Below are 17,569 nucleotides of genomic sequence, written 5' to 3'. Positions count from 1 at the left end.
ATAGAGCCATGACTACATGGAACTCTATTCCACAGTACTACATAGAGACATGACTACATGGAACTCTATTCCACAGTACTACATGGAGACATGACTACATGGAACTCTATTCCACAGTACTACATAGAGACATGACTACATGGAACTCTATTCCACAGTACTAAATAGAGACATGACTACATGGAACTCTATTCCACAGTACTAAATAGAGACATGACTACATGGAACTCTATTCCACAGTACTACATAGAGCCATGACTACGTGGAACTCTATTCCACAGTACTACATAGAGACATGACTAGATGGAACTCTATTCCACAGTACTACATAGAGACATGACTACATGGAACTCTATTCCACAGTACTACATAGAGACATGACTACATGGAACTCTATTCCACAGTACTACATAGAACCACGACTACATGGAACTCTATTCCACAGTACTACATAGAGACATGACTACATGGAACTCTATTCCACAGTACTACATAGAGCCATGACTACATGGAACTCTATTCCACAGTACTACATAGAGCCATGACTACATGGAACTCTATTCCACAGTACTACATAGAGACATGACTACATGGAACTCTATTCCACAGTACCACATAGAGCCATGACTACATGGAACTCTATTTCACAGTACTACATGGAGACATGACTACATGGAACTCTATTCCACAGTACCACATAGAGCCATGACTACATGGAACTCTATTCCACAGTACTACATAGAGACATGACTACATGGAACTCTATTCCACAGTACTACATGGAGACATGACTACATGGAACTCTATTCCACAGTACTACATAGAGCCATGACTACATGGAACTCTATTCCACAGTACTAAATAGAGACATGACTACATGGAACTCTATTCCACAGTACTAAATAGAGACATGACTACATGGAACTCTATTCCACAGTACTACATAGAGCCATGACTACGTGGAACTCTATTCCACAGTACTACATAGAGACATGACTAGATGGAACTCTATTCCACAGTACTACATAGAGACATGACTACATGGAACTCTATTCCACAGTACTACATAGAGACATGACTACATGGAACTCTATTCCACAGTACTACATGGAGACATGACTACATGGAACTCTATTCCACAGTACTACATGGAGACATGACTACATGGAACTCTATTCCACAGTACTAAATAGAGACATGACTACATGGAACTCTATTCCACAGTACTACATGGAGACATGACTACATGGAACTCTATTCCACAGTACTACATAGAGACATGACTACGTGGAACTCTATTCCACAGTACTACATAGAGCCATGACTACGTGGAACTCTATTCCACAGTACTACATAGAGCCATGACTACGTGGAACTCTATTCCACAGTACTACATAGAGACATGACTACATAGAACTCTATTCCACAGTACTACATAGAGCCATGACTACATGGAACTCTATTCCACAGTACTAAATAGAGCCATGACTTCATGGAACTCTATTCCACAGTACTACATAGAGCCATGACTACATGGAACTCTATTCCACAGTACTACATAGATCCATGACTACATGGAACTCTATTCCACAGTACTACATAGAGACATGACTACATGGAACTCTATTCCACAGTACTACATAGAGACATGACTACATGGAACTCTATTCCACAGTACTACATAGAGCCATGACTACATGGAACTCTATTCCACAGTACTACATAGAGCCATGACTACATGGAACTCTATTCCACAGTACTACATAGATCCATGACTACATGGAACTCTATTCCACAGTACTACATAGAGACATGACTACATGGAACTCTATTCCACAGCACCACATAGAGACATGACTACATGGAACTCTATTCCACAGTACTACATAGTGCCATGACTACATGGAACTCTATTCCACAGTACTACATAGAGCCATGACTACGTGGAACTCTATTCCACAGTACTACATAGAGACATGACTACATGGAACTCTATTCCACAGTACTACATAGAGCCATGACTACGTGGAACTCTATTCCACAGTACTACATAGAGACATGACTACATGGAACTCTATTCCACAGTACTACATAGAGACATGACTACATGGAACTCTATTCCACAGTACTACATAGAGACATGACTACATGGAACTCTATTCCACAGTACTACATAGAGCCATGACTACATGGAACTCTATTCCACAGTACTACATAGAGCCATGACTACATGGAACTCTATTCCACAGTACTACATAGAGACATGACTACATGGAACTCTATTCCACAGTACTACATAGAGACATGACTACATGGAACTCTATTCCACAGTACGACGTAGAGACATGACTACATGGAACTCTATTCCACAGTACTATATAGAGACATGACTACATGGAACTCTATTCCACAGTACTACATAGAGACATGACTACATGGAACTCTATTCCACAGTACTACACAGAGCCATGACTACATGGAACTCTATTCCACAGTACTACATAGAGCCATGACTACATGGAACTCTATTCCACAGTACTACATAGAGACATGACTACATGGAACTCTATTCCACAGTACCACATAGAGCCATGACTACATGGAACTCTATTCCACATTACTACATAGAGCCATGACTACATGGAACTCTATTCCACAGTACTACATAGAGACATGACTACATGGAACTCTATTCCACAGTACTACATAGAGACATGACTACATGGAACTCTATTCCACAGTACTACATAGAGCCATGACTACATGGAACTCTATTCCACAGTACTACATAGAGCCATGACTACATGGAACTCTATTCCACAGTACTAAATAGAGCCATGACTTCATGGAACTCTATTCCACAGTACTACATATAGCCATGACTACATGGAACTCTATTCCACAGTACCACATAGAGCCATGACTACATGGAACTCTATTCCACATTACTACATAGAGCCATGACTACATGGAACTCTATTCCACAGTACTACATAGAGACATGACTACATGGAACTCTATTCCACAGTACTACATAGAGACATGACTACGTGGAACTCTATTCCACAGTACTACATAGAGCCATGACTACGTGGAACTCTATTCCACAGTACTACATAGAGCCATGACTACGTGGAACTCTATTCCACAGTACTACATAGAGACATGACTACATAGAACTCTATTCCACAGTACTACATAGAGCCATGACTACATGGAACTCTATTCCACAGTACCAAATAGAGCCATGACTTCATGGAACTCTATTCCACAGTACTACATATAGCCATGACTACATGGAACTCTATTCCACAGTACCACATAGAGCCATGACTACATGGAACTCTATTCCACATTACTACATAGAGCCATGACTACATGGAACTCTATTCCGCAGTACTACATAGAGACATGACTACATAGAACTCTATTCCACAGTACTACATAGAGCCATGACTACATGGAACTCTACTCCACAGTACTACATAGAGCCATGACTACATGGAACTCTATTCCACAGTACTACATAGAGACATGACTACATAGAACTCTATTCCACAGTACTACATAGAGCCATGACTACATGGAACTATATTCCACAGTACTACATAGAGCCATGACTACATGGAACTCTATTCCACAGTACTACATAGAGACATGACTACATGGAACTCTATTCCACAGTACTACATAGAGCCATGACTACATGGAACTCTATTCCACAGCAGCACATAGAGCCATGACTACATGGAACTCTATTCCACAGTACTACATAGAGCCATGACTACATGGAACTCTATTCCACAGTACTACATAGAGCCATGACTACATGGAACTCTATTCCACTGTACCACATAGAGCCATGACTACATGGAACTCTATTTATTCCACATTACTACATAGAGCCATGACTACATGGAACTCTATTCCACAGTACTACATAGAGACATGACTACATGGAACTCTATTCCACAGTACTACATAGAGACATGACTACGTGGAACTCTATTCCACAGTACTACATAGAGCCATGACTACGTGGAACTCTATTCCACAGTACTACATAGAGCCATGACTACGTGGAACTCTATTCCACAGTACTACATAGAGACATGACTTCATGGAACTCTATTCCACAGTACTACATATAGCCATGACTACATGGAACTCTATTCCACAGTACCACATAGAGCCATGACTTCATGGAACTCTATTCCACAGTACTACATATAGCCATGACTACATGGAACTCTATTCCACAGTACCACATAGATCCATGACTACATGGAACTCTATTCCACAGTACTACGTAGAGCCATGACTACATGGAACTCTACTCCACAGTACTACATAGAGCCATGACTACATGGAACTCTATTCCACAGTACCACATAGATCCATGACTACATGGAACTCTATTCCACAGTACTACATAGAGACATGACTACATAGAACTCTATTCCACAGCACCACATAGAGCCATGACTACATGGAACTCTATTCCACAGTACTACATAGAGCCATGACTACATGGAACTCTATTCCACAGTACTACATAGAGCCATGACTACATGGAACTCTATTCCACAGTACTACATAGAGACATGACTACATGGAACTCTATTCTACAGTACTACATAGAGCCATGACTACATGGAACTCTATTCCACAGTACTACATAGAGCCATGACTACATGGAACTCTATTCCACAGTACTACATAGAGCCATGACTCCATGGAACTCTATTCTACAGTACTACATAGAGCCATGACTACATGGAACTCTATTCCACAGTACTACATAGAGCCATGACTACATGGAACTCTATTCCACAGTACTACATAGAGCCACGACTACATGGAACTCTATTCCACAGTACTACATAGAGACACGACTACATGGAACTCTATTCCACAGTACTACATAGAGCCATGACTACATGGAACTCTATTCCACAGTACTACATAGAGCCATGACTACATGGAACTCCATTCCACAGTACTACATAGAGCCATGACTACATGGAACTCTATTCCACAGTACTACATAGAGCCATGACTACATGGAACTCCATTCCACAGTACTACATAGAGCCATGACGACATGGAACTCTATTCCACAGTACGACATGGAGCCATGACTACGTGGAACTCTATTCCACTACATAGAGCCATGACTACATGGAACTCTATTTCACAGTACTACATGGAGCCATGACTACGTGGAACTCTATTCCACAGTACTACATAGAGCCGTGACTACATGAACTCTATTCCACAGTACTACATAGAGCCATGACTACATGGAACTCTATTCCACAGTACTACATAGAGCCATGACTACATGGAACTCTATTCCACAGTACTACATAGAGCCACGACTACATGGAACTCTATTCCACAGTACTACATAGAGACATGACTACATGGAACTCTATTCCACAGTACTACATAGAGACATGACTACGTGGAACTCTATTCCACAGTACTACATAGAGCCATGACTACGTGGAACTCTATTCCACAGTACTACATAGAGCCATGACTACGTGGAACTCTATTCCACAGTACTACATAGAGACATGACTACATAGAACTCTATTCCACAGTACTACATAGAGCCATGACTACATGGAACTCTATTCCACAGTACTAAATAGAGCCATGACTTCATGGAACTCTATTCCACAGTACTACATATAGCCATGACTACATGGAACTCTATTCCACAGTACCACATAGATCCATGACTACATGGAACTCTATTCCACAGTACTACATAGAGCCATGACTACATGGAACTCTATTCCAGAGTACTACATAGAGACATGACTACATAGAACTCTATTCCACAGTACTACGTAGAGCCATGACTACATGGAACTCTATTCCACAGTACTACATAGAGCCACGACTACATGGAACTCTATTCCACAGTACTACATAGAGACATGACTACATGGAACTCTATTCCACAGTACTACATAGAGACATGACTACGTGGAACTCTATTCCACAGTACTACATAGAGCCATGACTACGTGGAACTCTATTCCACAGTACTACATAGAGCCATGACTACGTGGAACTCTATTCCACAGTACTACATAGAGACATGACTACATAGAACTCTATTCCACAGTACTACATAGAGCCATGACTACATGGAACTCTATTCCACAGTACCAAATAGAGCCATGACTTCATGGAACTCTATTCCACAGTACTACATATAGCCATGACTACATGGAACTCTATTCCACAGTACCACATAGAGCCATGACTACATGGAACTCTATTCCACATTACTACATAGAGCCATGACTACATGGAACTCTATTCCACAGTACTACATAGAGACATGACTACATAGAACTCTATTCCACAGTACTACATAGAGCCATGACTACATGGAACTCTACTCCACAGTACTACATAGAGCCATGACTACATGGAACTCTATTCCACAGTACTACATAGAGACATGACTACATAGAACTCTATTCCACAGTACTACATAGAGCCATGACTACATGGAACTATATTCCACAGTACTACATAGAGCCATGACTACATGGAACTCTATTCCACAGTACTACATAGAGACATGACTACATGGAACTCTATTCCACAGTACTACATAGAGCCATGACTACATGGAACTCTATTCCACAGCACCACATAGAGCCATGACTACATGGAACTCTATTCCACAGTACTACATAGAGCCATGACTACATGGAACTCTATTCCACAGTACTACATAGAGCCATGACTACATGGAACTCTATTCCACTGTACCACATAGAGCCATGACTACATGGAACTCTATTTATTCCACATTACTACATAGAGCCATGACTACATGGAACTCTATTCCACAGTACCACATAGATCCATGACTACATGGAACTCTATTCCACAGTACTACATAGAGCCATGACTACATGGAACTCTATTCCACAGTACTACATAGAGACATGACTACATAGAACTCTATTCCACAGTACTACGTAGAGCCATGACTACATGGAACTCTACTCCACAGTACTACATAGAGCCATGACTACATGGAACTCTATTCCACAGTACCACATAGATCCATGACTACATGGAACTCTATTCCACAGTACTACATAGAGACATGACTACATAGAACTCTATTCCACAGCACCACATAGAGACATGACTACATGGAACTCTATTCCACAGTACTACATAGAGCCATGACTACATGGAACTCTATTCCACAGTACTACATAGAGCCATGACTACATGGAACTCTATTCCACAGTACTACATAGAGACATGACTACATGGAACTCTATTCTACAGTACTACATAGAGCCATGACTACATGGAACTCTATTCCACAGTACTACATAGAGCCATGACTACATGGAACTCTATTCCACAGTACTACATAGAGCCATGACTACATGGAACTCTATTCCACAGTACTACATAGAGCCATGACTCCATGGAACTCTATTCTACAGTACTACATAGAGCCATGACTACATGGAACTCTATTCCACAGTACTACATAGAGCCATGACTACATGGAACTCTATTCCACAGTACTACATAGAGCCACGACTACATGGAACTCTATTCCACAGTACTACATAGAGACACGACTACATGGAACTCTATTCCACAGTACTACATAGAGCCATGACTACATGGAACTCTATTCCACAGTACTACATAGAGCCATGACTACATGGAACTCCATTCCACAGTACTACATAGAGCCATGACGACATGGAACTCTATTCCACAGTACGACATGGAGCCATGACTACGTGGAACTCTATTCCACTACATAGAGCCATGACTACATGGAACTCTATTTCACAGTACTACATGGAGCCATGACTACGTGGAACTCTATTCCACAGTACTACATAGAGCCGTGACTACACGAACTCTATTCCACAGTACTACATAGAGCCATGACTACATGGAACTCTATTCCACAGTACTACATAGAGCCATGACTACATGGAACTCTATTCCACAGTACTACATAGAGCCACGACTACATGGAACTCTATTCCACAGTACTACATAGAGCCACGACTACATGGAACTCTATTCCACAGTACTACATAGTGCCACGACTACATGGAACTCTATTCCACAGTACTACATAGAGCCACGACTACATGGAACTCTATTCCACAGTACTACATAGAGCCACGACTACATGGAACTCTATTCCACAGTACTACATAGAGCCATGACTACATGGAACTCTATTCCACAGTACTACATAGAGCCATGACTACATGGAACTCTATTCCACAGTACTACATAGAGCCATGACTACATGGAACTCTATTCCACAGTACTACATAGAGCCATGACTACGTGGAACTCTATTCCACAGTACTACATAGAGCCATGACTACATGGAACTCTATTCCACAGTACTACATAGAGCCATGACTACATGGAACTCTATTCCACAGTACTACATAGAGCCATTGTTACGGTTTTCTATGTGTGAAGGAGAGTCGGACCAAAATGCAGCGTGTAGATTGCGATCCATGTTTAATAAATAAAAAATAAAAAATTAGATTACAGATACAAATACCCCTTATGGAACAGTGGGGTCTGTGAAGTAACACAAACACAGGCATAGACGCATCATAACATAGCACTCTACTCACATGGATCTGTGTTGTAGAGATGTGGTAGTAGAGTATGGGCCTGAGGGCCACACACTTAAGTGTGTTGTGAATTCTGTAATAAATGTTTTGTTATGTTTCAAAAAATCGTATTTACTTCCTTAATTTTGCCGTAACCCAGGAAGAGAATCCATAATAAACACAAATACAATTCAGGGGTAGTCATGACTACGAACCAGCGACTGTCAACCCAACAAGTTAGCCAAAAAACAGAAAAAAAGACAATTACACTCTTATTACCATATAGAATACACCCCCTCCAATCAGATATATAGTATTAACATATAGAATACACCCCCTCCAATCAGATATATAGTATTAACATATAGAATACACCCCCTCCAATCAGATATATAGTATTAACATATAGAATACACCCCATCCAATCAGATATATAGTATTACCATATAGAATACACCCCCTCCAATCAGATATATATTATTAACATATAGAATACACCCTCTCCAATCAGATATATAATATTAACATATAGAATACACCCTCCAATCAGATATATAGTATTAACATATAGAATACACCCCTCCAATCAGATATCTAGTATTAACATATAGAATACACCCCCTCCAATCAGATATCTAGTATTAACATATAGAATACACCCTCCAATCAGATATCTAGTATTAACATATAGAATACACCCCCTCCAATCAGATATCTAGTATTAACATATAGAATACACCCCCTCCATTCAGATATATAGTATTAACATATAGAATACACCCCCTCCAATCAGATATATAGTATTACCATATAGAATACACCCCCTCCAATCAGATATATAGTATTACCATATAGAATACACCCCCTCCAATCAGATATATAGTATTAACATATAGAATACACCCCATCCAATCAGATATATAGTATTACCATATAGAATACACCCCCTCCAATCAGATATATATTATTAACATATAGAATACACCCTCTCCAATCAGATATATAATATTAACATATAGAATACACCCCCTCCAATCAGATATATAGTATTAACATATAGAATACACCCCCTCCAATCAGATATCTAGTATTAACATATAGAATACACCCTCCAATCAGATATCTAGTATTAACATATAGAATACACCCTCCAATCAGATATCTAGTATTAACATATAGAATACACCCCCTCCAATCAGATATCTAGTATTAACATATAGAATACACCCTCCAATCAGATATATAGTATTAACATATAGAATACACCCCCTCCAATCAGATATATAGTATTACCATATAGAATACACCCCCTCCAATCAAATATATAGTATTACCATATAGAATACACCCCCTCCAATCAGATATATAGTGTACACCCTTCTCCAATTTTTTATTATTTTATTTATCTGTTGTTTTACCAGGTAAGTTGACTGAGAACACATTCTCATTTGCAGCAACGACCTGGGGAATAGTTACAGGGGAGAGGAGGGGGGACGAATGAGCCAATTGTTAACTGGGGATTATTAGGTGACCGTGATGGTTTGAGGGCCAGATTGGGAATTCGGTAACATGCCTGGCATTTGAAAATAACAAACATTTTGTTTTCACCAGAATTTAGAACCAGCGTTAGAATGAAACAGATTCTGTTGTATAATGTTAAAATGGTCTTTGGGCATTTTTCAAAAACTAAAGATAAACTACTACCACTAGAATAGAAAACAGATAAACTACTACCACTAGAATAGAGAACAGATAAACTACCTCCACTAGAATAGAGAACAGATAAACTACCACCACTAGAATAGAGAACAGATAAACTACTACCACTAGAATAGAGAACAGATAAACTACTACCACTAGAATAGAGAACAGATAAACTACTACCACTAGAATAGAGAACAGATAAACTACTACCACTAGAATAGAGAACAGATAAACTACTACCACTAGAATAGAGAACAGATAAACTATTACCACTAGAATACAGAACAGATAAACTACTACCACTAGAATACAGAACAGATAAACTACTACCACTAGAGTAGAGAACAGATAAACTACTACCACTAGAATAGAGAACAGATAAACTACTACCACTAGAATACAGAACAGATAAACTACTACCACTAGAATACAGAACAGATAAACTACTACCACTAGAGTAGAGAACAGATAAACTACTACCACTAGAATAGAGAACAGATAAACTACTACCACTAGAATAGAGAACAGATAAACTACTACCACTAGAATAGAGAACAGATAAACTACTACCACTAGAATAGAGAACAGATAAACTGCTACCACTAGAATAGAGAACAGATAAACTACTACCACTAGAATAGAGAACAGATAAACTACTACCACTAGAATAGAGAACAGATAAACTACTACCACTAGAATAGAGAACAGATAAACTACTACCACTAGAATAGAGAACAGATAAACTACTACCACTAGAATAGAGAACAGATAAACTACTACCACTAGAATAGAGAACAGATAAACTACTACCACTAGAGTAGAGAACAGATAAACTACTACCACTAGAATAGAGAACAGATAAACTACTACCACTAGAATAGAGAACAGATAAACTACTACCACTAGAACAGTATCATCTGCATTAAAAAAATGAACATTCGCTGTTTTTAATAAGATTCCCTTGTCTATGTTGTTGACATACAAAACAAAAAAATAGTGGGCCCAAAACAGAACCTTGCGGAACACCTGAGCACATCTCTATAGACCCATATTTACAACCATCCGCCATTACACATTCTGAACGATGTGATAGGTCATTTATAAACAAAGCTAGAGCACGACCAGTAATTCCACAACATTTCAACCTTTGCACTACGAACACAATATGGTCTACGGTGTCAAATGCCTTCGACAAATCAATAAAGACAGACAACACAATGTAACTTTCTTATCAAGAGCACGTCATTTAAAACCTTCAATGTTGCTGAAACAGTGCTGTTGGACAGACCTAAAAAACCTGATTTACATTCCATTTAAGATGTTGTTTTCTTGGAAGTAGGTTTTTAGCTGCCTACTAACTAAGGACTCCAGTACCTTTGAAGGTACAGACAATGTTGATATGGGTTAATAATAGTTGTCAAGTTGCGAAGGATCTCCACCTTTCAGGAGAGGCAGTACAAAAGCAGATTTCCATAATGTGGGAAAATCTTTAACATCAAGCGTGAGATTAAAAATACATGTTAAGGGGGGGGAGCAATGATGTCTGCAGCTCAGCTAGGTGTAGGAATCAGGGCCTATCAGCGAGGTGTAGGAATCAGGGCCTCTCAGCTCGGTGTAGGAATCAGGGCCTCTCAGCTAGGTGTAGGAATCAGGGCCTCTCAGCTCGGTGTAGGAATCAGGGCCTCTCAGCGAGGTGTAGGAATCAGGGCCTCTCAGCTCGGTGTAGGAATCAGGGCCTATCAGCTAGGTGTAGGAATCAGGGCCTATCAGCTGGGTGTAGGAATCAGGGCCTCTCAGCTCGGTGTAGGAATCAGGGCCTCTCAGCTAGGTGTAGGAATCAGGGCCTATCAGCTAGGTGTAGGAATCAGGGCCTCTCAGCTAGGTGTAGGAATCAGGGCCTCTCAGCTAGGTGTAGGAATCAGGGCCTCTCAGCTTGGTGTAGGAATCAGGGCCTCTCAGCTTGGTGTAGGAATCAGGGCCTCTCAGCTAGGTGTAGGAATCAGGGCCTCTCAGCTAGGTGTAGGAATCAGGGCCTCTCAGCTAGGTGTAGGAATCAGGGCCTCTCAGCTAGGTGTAGGAATCAGGGCCTCTCAGCTAGGTGTAGGAATCAGGGCCTCTCAGCTAGGTGTAGGAATCAGGGCCTCTCAGCTAGGTGTAGGAATCAGGGCCTCTCAGCTCGGTGTAGGAATCAGGGCCTCTCATTGGGTTATGGTCTCTAGCATCAGGACCTCTCATTGGGTTACGGTCTCTAGCATCAGGGCCTCTCATTGGGTTACGGTCTCTAGCATCAGGACCTCTCATTGGGTTACGGTCTCTAGCATCAGGACCTCTCATTGGGTTACGGTCTCTAGCATCAGGACCTCTCATTGGGTTACGGTCTCTAGCATCAGGACCTCTCATTGGGTTACGGTCTCTAGCATCAGGGCCTCTCATTGGGTTACGGTCTCTAGCATCAGGGCCTCTCATTGGGTTACGGTCTCTAGCATCAGGACCTCTCATTGGGTTATGGTCTCTAGCATCAGGACCTCTCATTGGGTTACGGTCTTTAGCATCAGGACCTCTCATTGGGTTACGGTCTCTAGCATCAGGGCCTCTCATTGGGTTACGGTCTTTAGCATCAGGACCTCTCATTGGGTTACGGTCTTTAGCATCAGGGCCTCTCATTGGGTTACGGTCTTTAGCATCAGGACCTCTCATTGGGTTACGGTCTCTAGCATCAGGGCCTCTCATTGGGTTACGGTCTCTAGCATCAGGGCCTCTCATTGGGTTACGGTCTTTAGCATCAGGACCTCTCATTGGGTTACGGTCTTTAGCATCAGGGCCTCTCATTGGGTTACGGTCTTTAGCATCAGGACCTCTCATTGGGTTACGGTCTCTAGCATCAGGGCCTCTCATTGGGTTACGGTCTCTAGCATCAGGGCCTCTCATTGGGTTACGGCCTCTAGCATCAGGACCTCTCATTGGGTTACGGTCTTTAGCATCAGGACCTCTCATTGGGTTACGGTCTCTAGCATCAGGGCCTCTCATTGGGTTACGGTCTTTAGCATCAGGACCTCTCATTGGGTTATGGTCTCTAGCATCAGGGCCTCTCATTGGGTTACGGTCTCTAGCATCAGGACCTCTCATTGGGTTATGGTCTCTAGCATCAGGGCCTCTCATTGGGTTACGGTCTTTAGCATCAGGACCTCTCATTGGGTTACGGTCTTTAGCATCAGGACCTCTCATTGGGTTACGGTCTCTAGCATCAGGACCTCTCATTGGGTTACGGTCTCTAGCATCAGGACCTCTCATTGGGTTACGGTCTTTAGCATCAGGACCTCTCATTGGGTTACGGTCTCTAGCATCAGGACCGGAACTTGATCGAGGGTCCCATAGGGCGGTGCAATATTGGCCCAGGGTCGTTCGGGTTAGGGGAGGGTTTGGTCGGGGGTAGGCCATCATTGTAAAATAAGAATTTGTTCTTAACTGAAATAGTCTAGTTAAATAAAATCAAAAACAGACTTTCTAGAATTTTGAACAATATTCAACATTCTCAATGTTTTGTCCCATCTCTCTAAACATAATGTCTCTGGTCTCTGTCTGGTCTGTCTGTCTGATCTCTGTCCCTGGTCATAATGTCTCTGATCCAAAGCTGAAACAGACTGGTCTAACAGATGTTGTTTTACTCTGCAACTAGCCTACTGGGCTTCAGCAGGGACCCCAGAGCAGCTAGAATGTGTGTCCCGTCTCTCTAAACATAATGTCTCTGGTCTCTGTCTGGTCTGTCTGTCTGTCTGGTCTCTGTCTCTGGTCATAATGTCTGTGATCCAAAGCTGAAACAGACTGGTCTAACATATGTTGTTTTACTCTGCAACTAGCCTACTGGGCTTCAGCAGGGACCCCAGAGCAGCTAGAATGTGTGTCCCGTCGCTCTAAACTTAATGTCTCTGGTCCAAAGCTGAAACAGACTGGTCTAACAGATGTTGTTTTTCTCTTTAACTAGGCAATGAGCTACCCACATCCTGGGGGGGGGGTGAGAGAATGATATTAAAACAGATCAGAAAGTAAACGTATGGCTTAATTAATGAACTCCACGTCCCCCGTCAACCCCACGTGTCACAGTTGTATTGCTCTTTTAAACATGTGGGGGGGGGCGGATATGATACAAGTCCTATAATAAAATAATAAATGCCAGATAACCGGCCAAACACAAATTAAACATTGCAGAGGTTAAGATTGCAACACACGGTAGTAATTCCTTCTGAATAACAGAACGGAGAACAGCACCTACCGGGAGTCATGAGAGGACACCTCACTTTCTCTCGTTGCTGACTGGAATCCCCCCCCAACATCCCCAAAAACCCGCATCAAATCACACGCCACATGCAATCATTCACAAACAAAAATACGGCGAAATTAAATTAGATTTACAAAAATAAAAACAGTAAAACTCTTAAATAAATAGTACAAAATAAGTTTACATTTATTGTCTTTTCAAAAAAAAAATGTTTTTTTATTTTTATTTCACCATGCATTGGAGATGGTATCGGTGCTTCGGATAAAAACTATATTGAGGAGACCAGCAGAAAAATACCCCAAAAATCTCACCTGTCTGGCGGGCATCGAGAGTCTCCATCCCCTCGGTTAAAATGAAACAGCTTCCACTATATGATCCACTATATGATCCATGCATTAAGCCGTGCACTTTGTTGCCGTTTGTTGTGCGTCTGTCTGTTCGCGTCGCACCCAGGGCATCGATTTACTTTTACTTTCGATAGAAATCTCATTGTGCGTCTATTCTCTACTCTCCCGTTTCCACTGATCTACAAACTTAAAGACAAGTGCTTTCATCACTCAGACCAAGGGGTGTAATTTGTATTTATTTTACCTTTATTTAACCAGGCAAGTCAGTTAAGAACATGTTTTATTTTCAATGACGGCCTAGGAACAGTGGGTTAACTGCCTGTTCAGGGGCAGAACGACAGATTTGTCAGCTCGGGGATTTGAACGTGCAAACTTCCGGTTACTAGTCCAACACTCTAATCACTAGGCTAGTCTGCCGCGCCAATGGCTACAATCGGATAAAGGAGAGACTGGGGAACCCCACTAATGCCTGACTAACTATTGGTAATGTTTCGGAGCTGATTATGTTGCAAGGACAAAACGTAGGACAACAAAAAGAGAGAATAAGACTCCTGGACCAGAGGACCTCTCCCTCTTTCTCTCCCTCCCTCTGGTTTTTAGAGGAGGAAATTACATGGGAGTTTGGCTTCAGTCTCGCTGGGAAAGTACCAGCCATACCAACCGGTCTATCTATGTGGCCATATGCCATACCAGTCTGATAGGCGCATACACACGCACAGGCGCAACATAAACAGATACCAGCCACGCCACTGACTTCACCATACTGCCCCACCCCCCTCCTCCTCCTCCTCATTCCTTTCACTGACATTGTTGCTGGCATGGTAATACCAGTTTGGTTACCAGGCGCTGACATAATCGCATCAAACGGACGCCGGACGCAACACCCACACGCCAGTGTGTCCTCAAACGCTCGAACACAGAACGTGACAAAACGGACGAGCACCGTGTAAAACGCCCTCCAGCATTCCGACATGTTACGACTTGAAAAATGGGAAACACGATGTATAATTTCTTCCGCAGCCAGTGTTGTCACCGGGTCCCTTGATCTGATCTATAACCTATTCATCAAAGTAGACTATTTTTTTTTTTACATATTTTTGTTGTTGTTGCATTGATAAACAAATATAATCTCAGCGACTGTTCAGACAATAAAACCAAACAACAAGAATTCATCGAAAAAGGTATTTTGTTCAGAATAACTATTGATTGACAGGCTATTGTTCAATGGTAAACCCGGATGTAGTCAACAGTGATGAGTAAGACTGTGGGTTCTTTGACTTTCTAAACTTTATGTTGTTATAGCCTATTTAATTTTTTTATTTTTCATTTTATATATATATATAATTTTTAAAGAAGTTAATTCATATGCTATTAGCCCACATAGGCTGTCGGCCAACAAGAGGGCCATTTAGGGCCAATTGTTTCACACTTTGTTAGGTTTCAGCAACTGGAGGCTGCTGTTCAACAACCGTTTTAAATGAATAGGACCTAAATGCTCAAGGATGGTGTGTGCCTTGTTCTTCATGATGCTCTCTGCGATTTTAACGGACCTCTGAGACTATCACAGTGCAGGTGCATTTATACGGAGACTTGATTACACACAGGTGGATTGTATTTATCATCATTAGTCATTTAGGTCAACATTGGATCATTCAGAGATCCTCACTGAACTTCTGGAGAGAGTTTGCTGCACTGAAAGTAAAGGCGCTGAATAATTTTGCACGCCCAATTTTTCAGTTTTTGATTTGTTAAAAAAGTTTGAAATATCCAATAAATGTCTTTCCACTTCATGATTGTGTCCCACTTGTTGTTGATTCTTCACAAAAAAATACAGTTTTATATCTTTATGTTTGAAGCCTGAAATGTGGCAAAAGGTCGCAAAGTTCAAAGGGGCCGAATACTTTCGCAAGGCACTGTACATATATATATATATATATATATATATATATATATATATATATATTTTTTAAAGTTATAAATCTGATTTATTTCACCTCTGGAGGCCTAGCTCGTGTTTATCTGACCCGACCTTCCCTCCCACGTTTGTTTAGAGAGTAATAATTGTTGTTACCGACAGGAAAACGCCCAGCTCTCCTCCTTCCTCCCCTCTCTCCTCCTTCCTCCCCTCTCCTCCTTCCTCCCCCCTCTCCTCCTTCCTCCCCCCTCTCCTCCTTCCTCCCCCTCTCCTCCTTCCTCCCCTCTCTCATCCTTCCTCCCCCCTCTCCTCCTTCCTCCCCTCTCTCCTCCTTCCTCCCCTCTCCTCCCTTTCTCCCAAGTCTATAAGTAATAAGTAATAAATACTTTAAAGTACTACTTAAGTATTTTTGTTTGGGGGGGGTATCTTTACTTTACTATTTATATTTTTGAAGACTTTAACTTTTACTTCACTACATTCCTGAAGAAAATAAAATGTATTTTTTTTACTCCATACATTGGCCCCTGACACGCAAAACTATCCGTTCATTTTGAACGCTTACCAGGACCAGAAAATTATCTAATTCACGCACTTAAAAAAAGAGAAAATCATCCCTACTGCCTCTGATCTGGAGGACTCACTAAACAGAGAACAACCCTGGTCATCCCTA

At 41.3% G+C, this 17,569-nt stretch overlaps 1 protein-coding gene across 1 annotated transcript in view; it reads right to left on the bottom strand.

Moving 5' to 3' along the window:
- LOC135553795 (uncharacterized) overlaps positions 1-15,167 on the bottom strand; it is a 63,997-nt gene extending 48,830 nt beyond the window's left edge. The window contains exon 1 of the mRNA XM_064985741.1: positions 14,949-15,167. Within this exon, the coding sequence (XP_064841813.1) occupies positions 14,949-15,033 (85 nt within the window). The 5' untranslated portion in view covers positions 15,034-15,167. The remainder of the gene's footprint in view (positions 1-14,948) is intronic.
- Between the last annotated feature and the right edge of the window lie 2,402 nt (positions 15,168-17,569).

The sequence above is a fragment of the Oncorhynchus masou genome, chromosome 14, assembly GCF_036934945.1.
Source record: "Oncorhynchus masou masou isolate Uvic2021 chromosome 14, UVic_Omas_1.1, whole genome shotgun sequence".
NCBI classification, from domain to species: Eukaryota; Metazoa; Chordata; class Actinopteri; order Salmoniformes; family Salmonidae; genus Oncorhynchus; species Oncorhynchus masou.
This window is presented reverse-complemented; position numbering and strand designations above follow the sequence as displayed.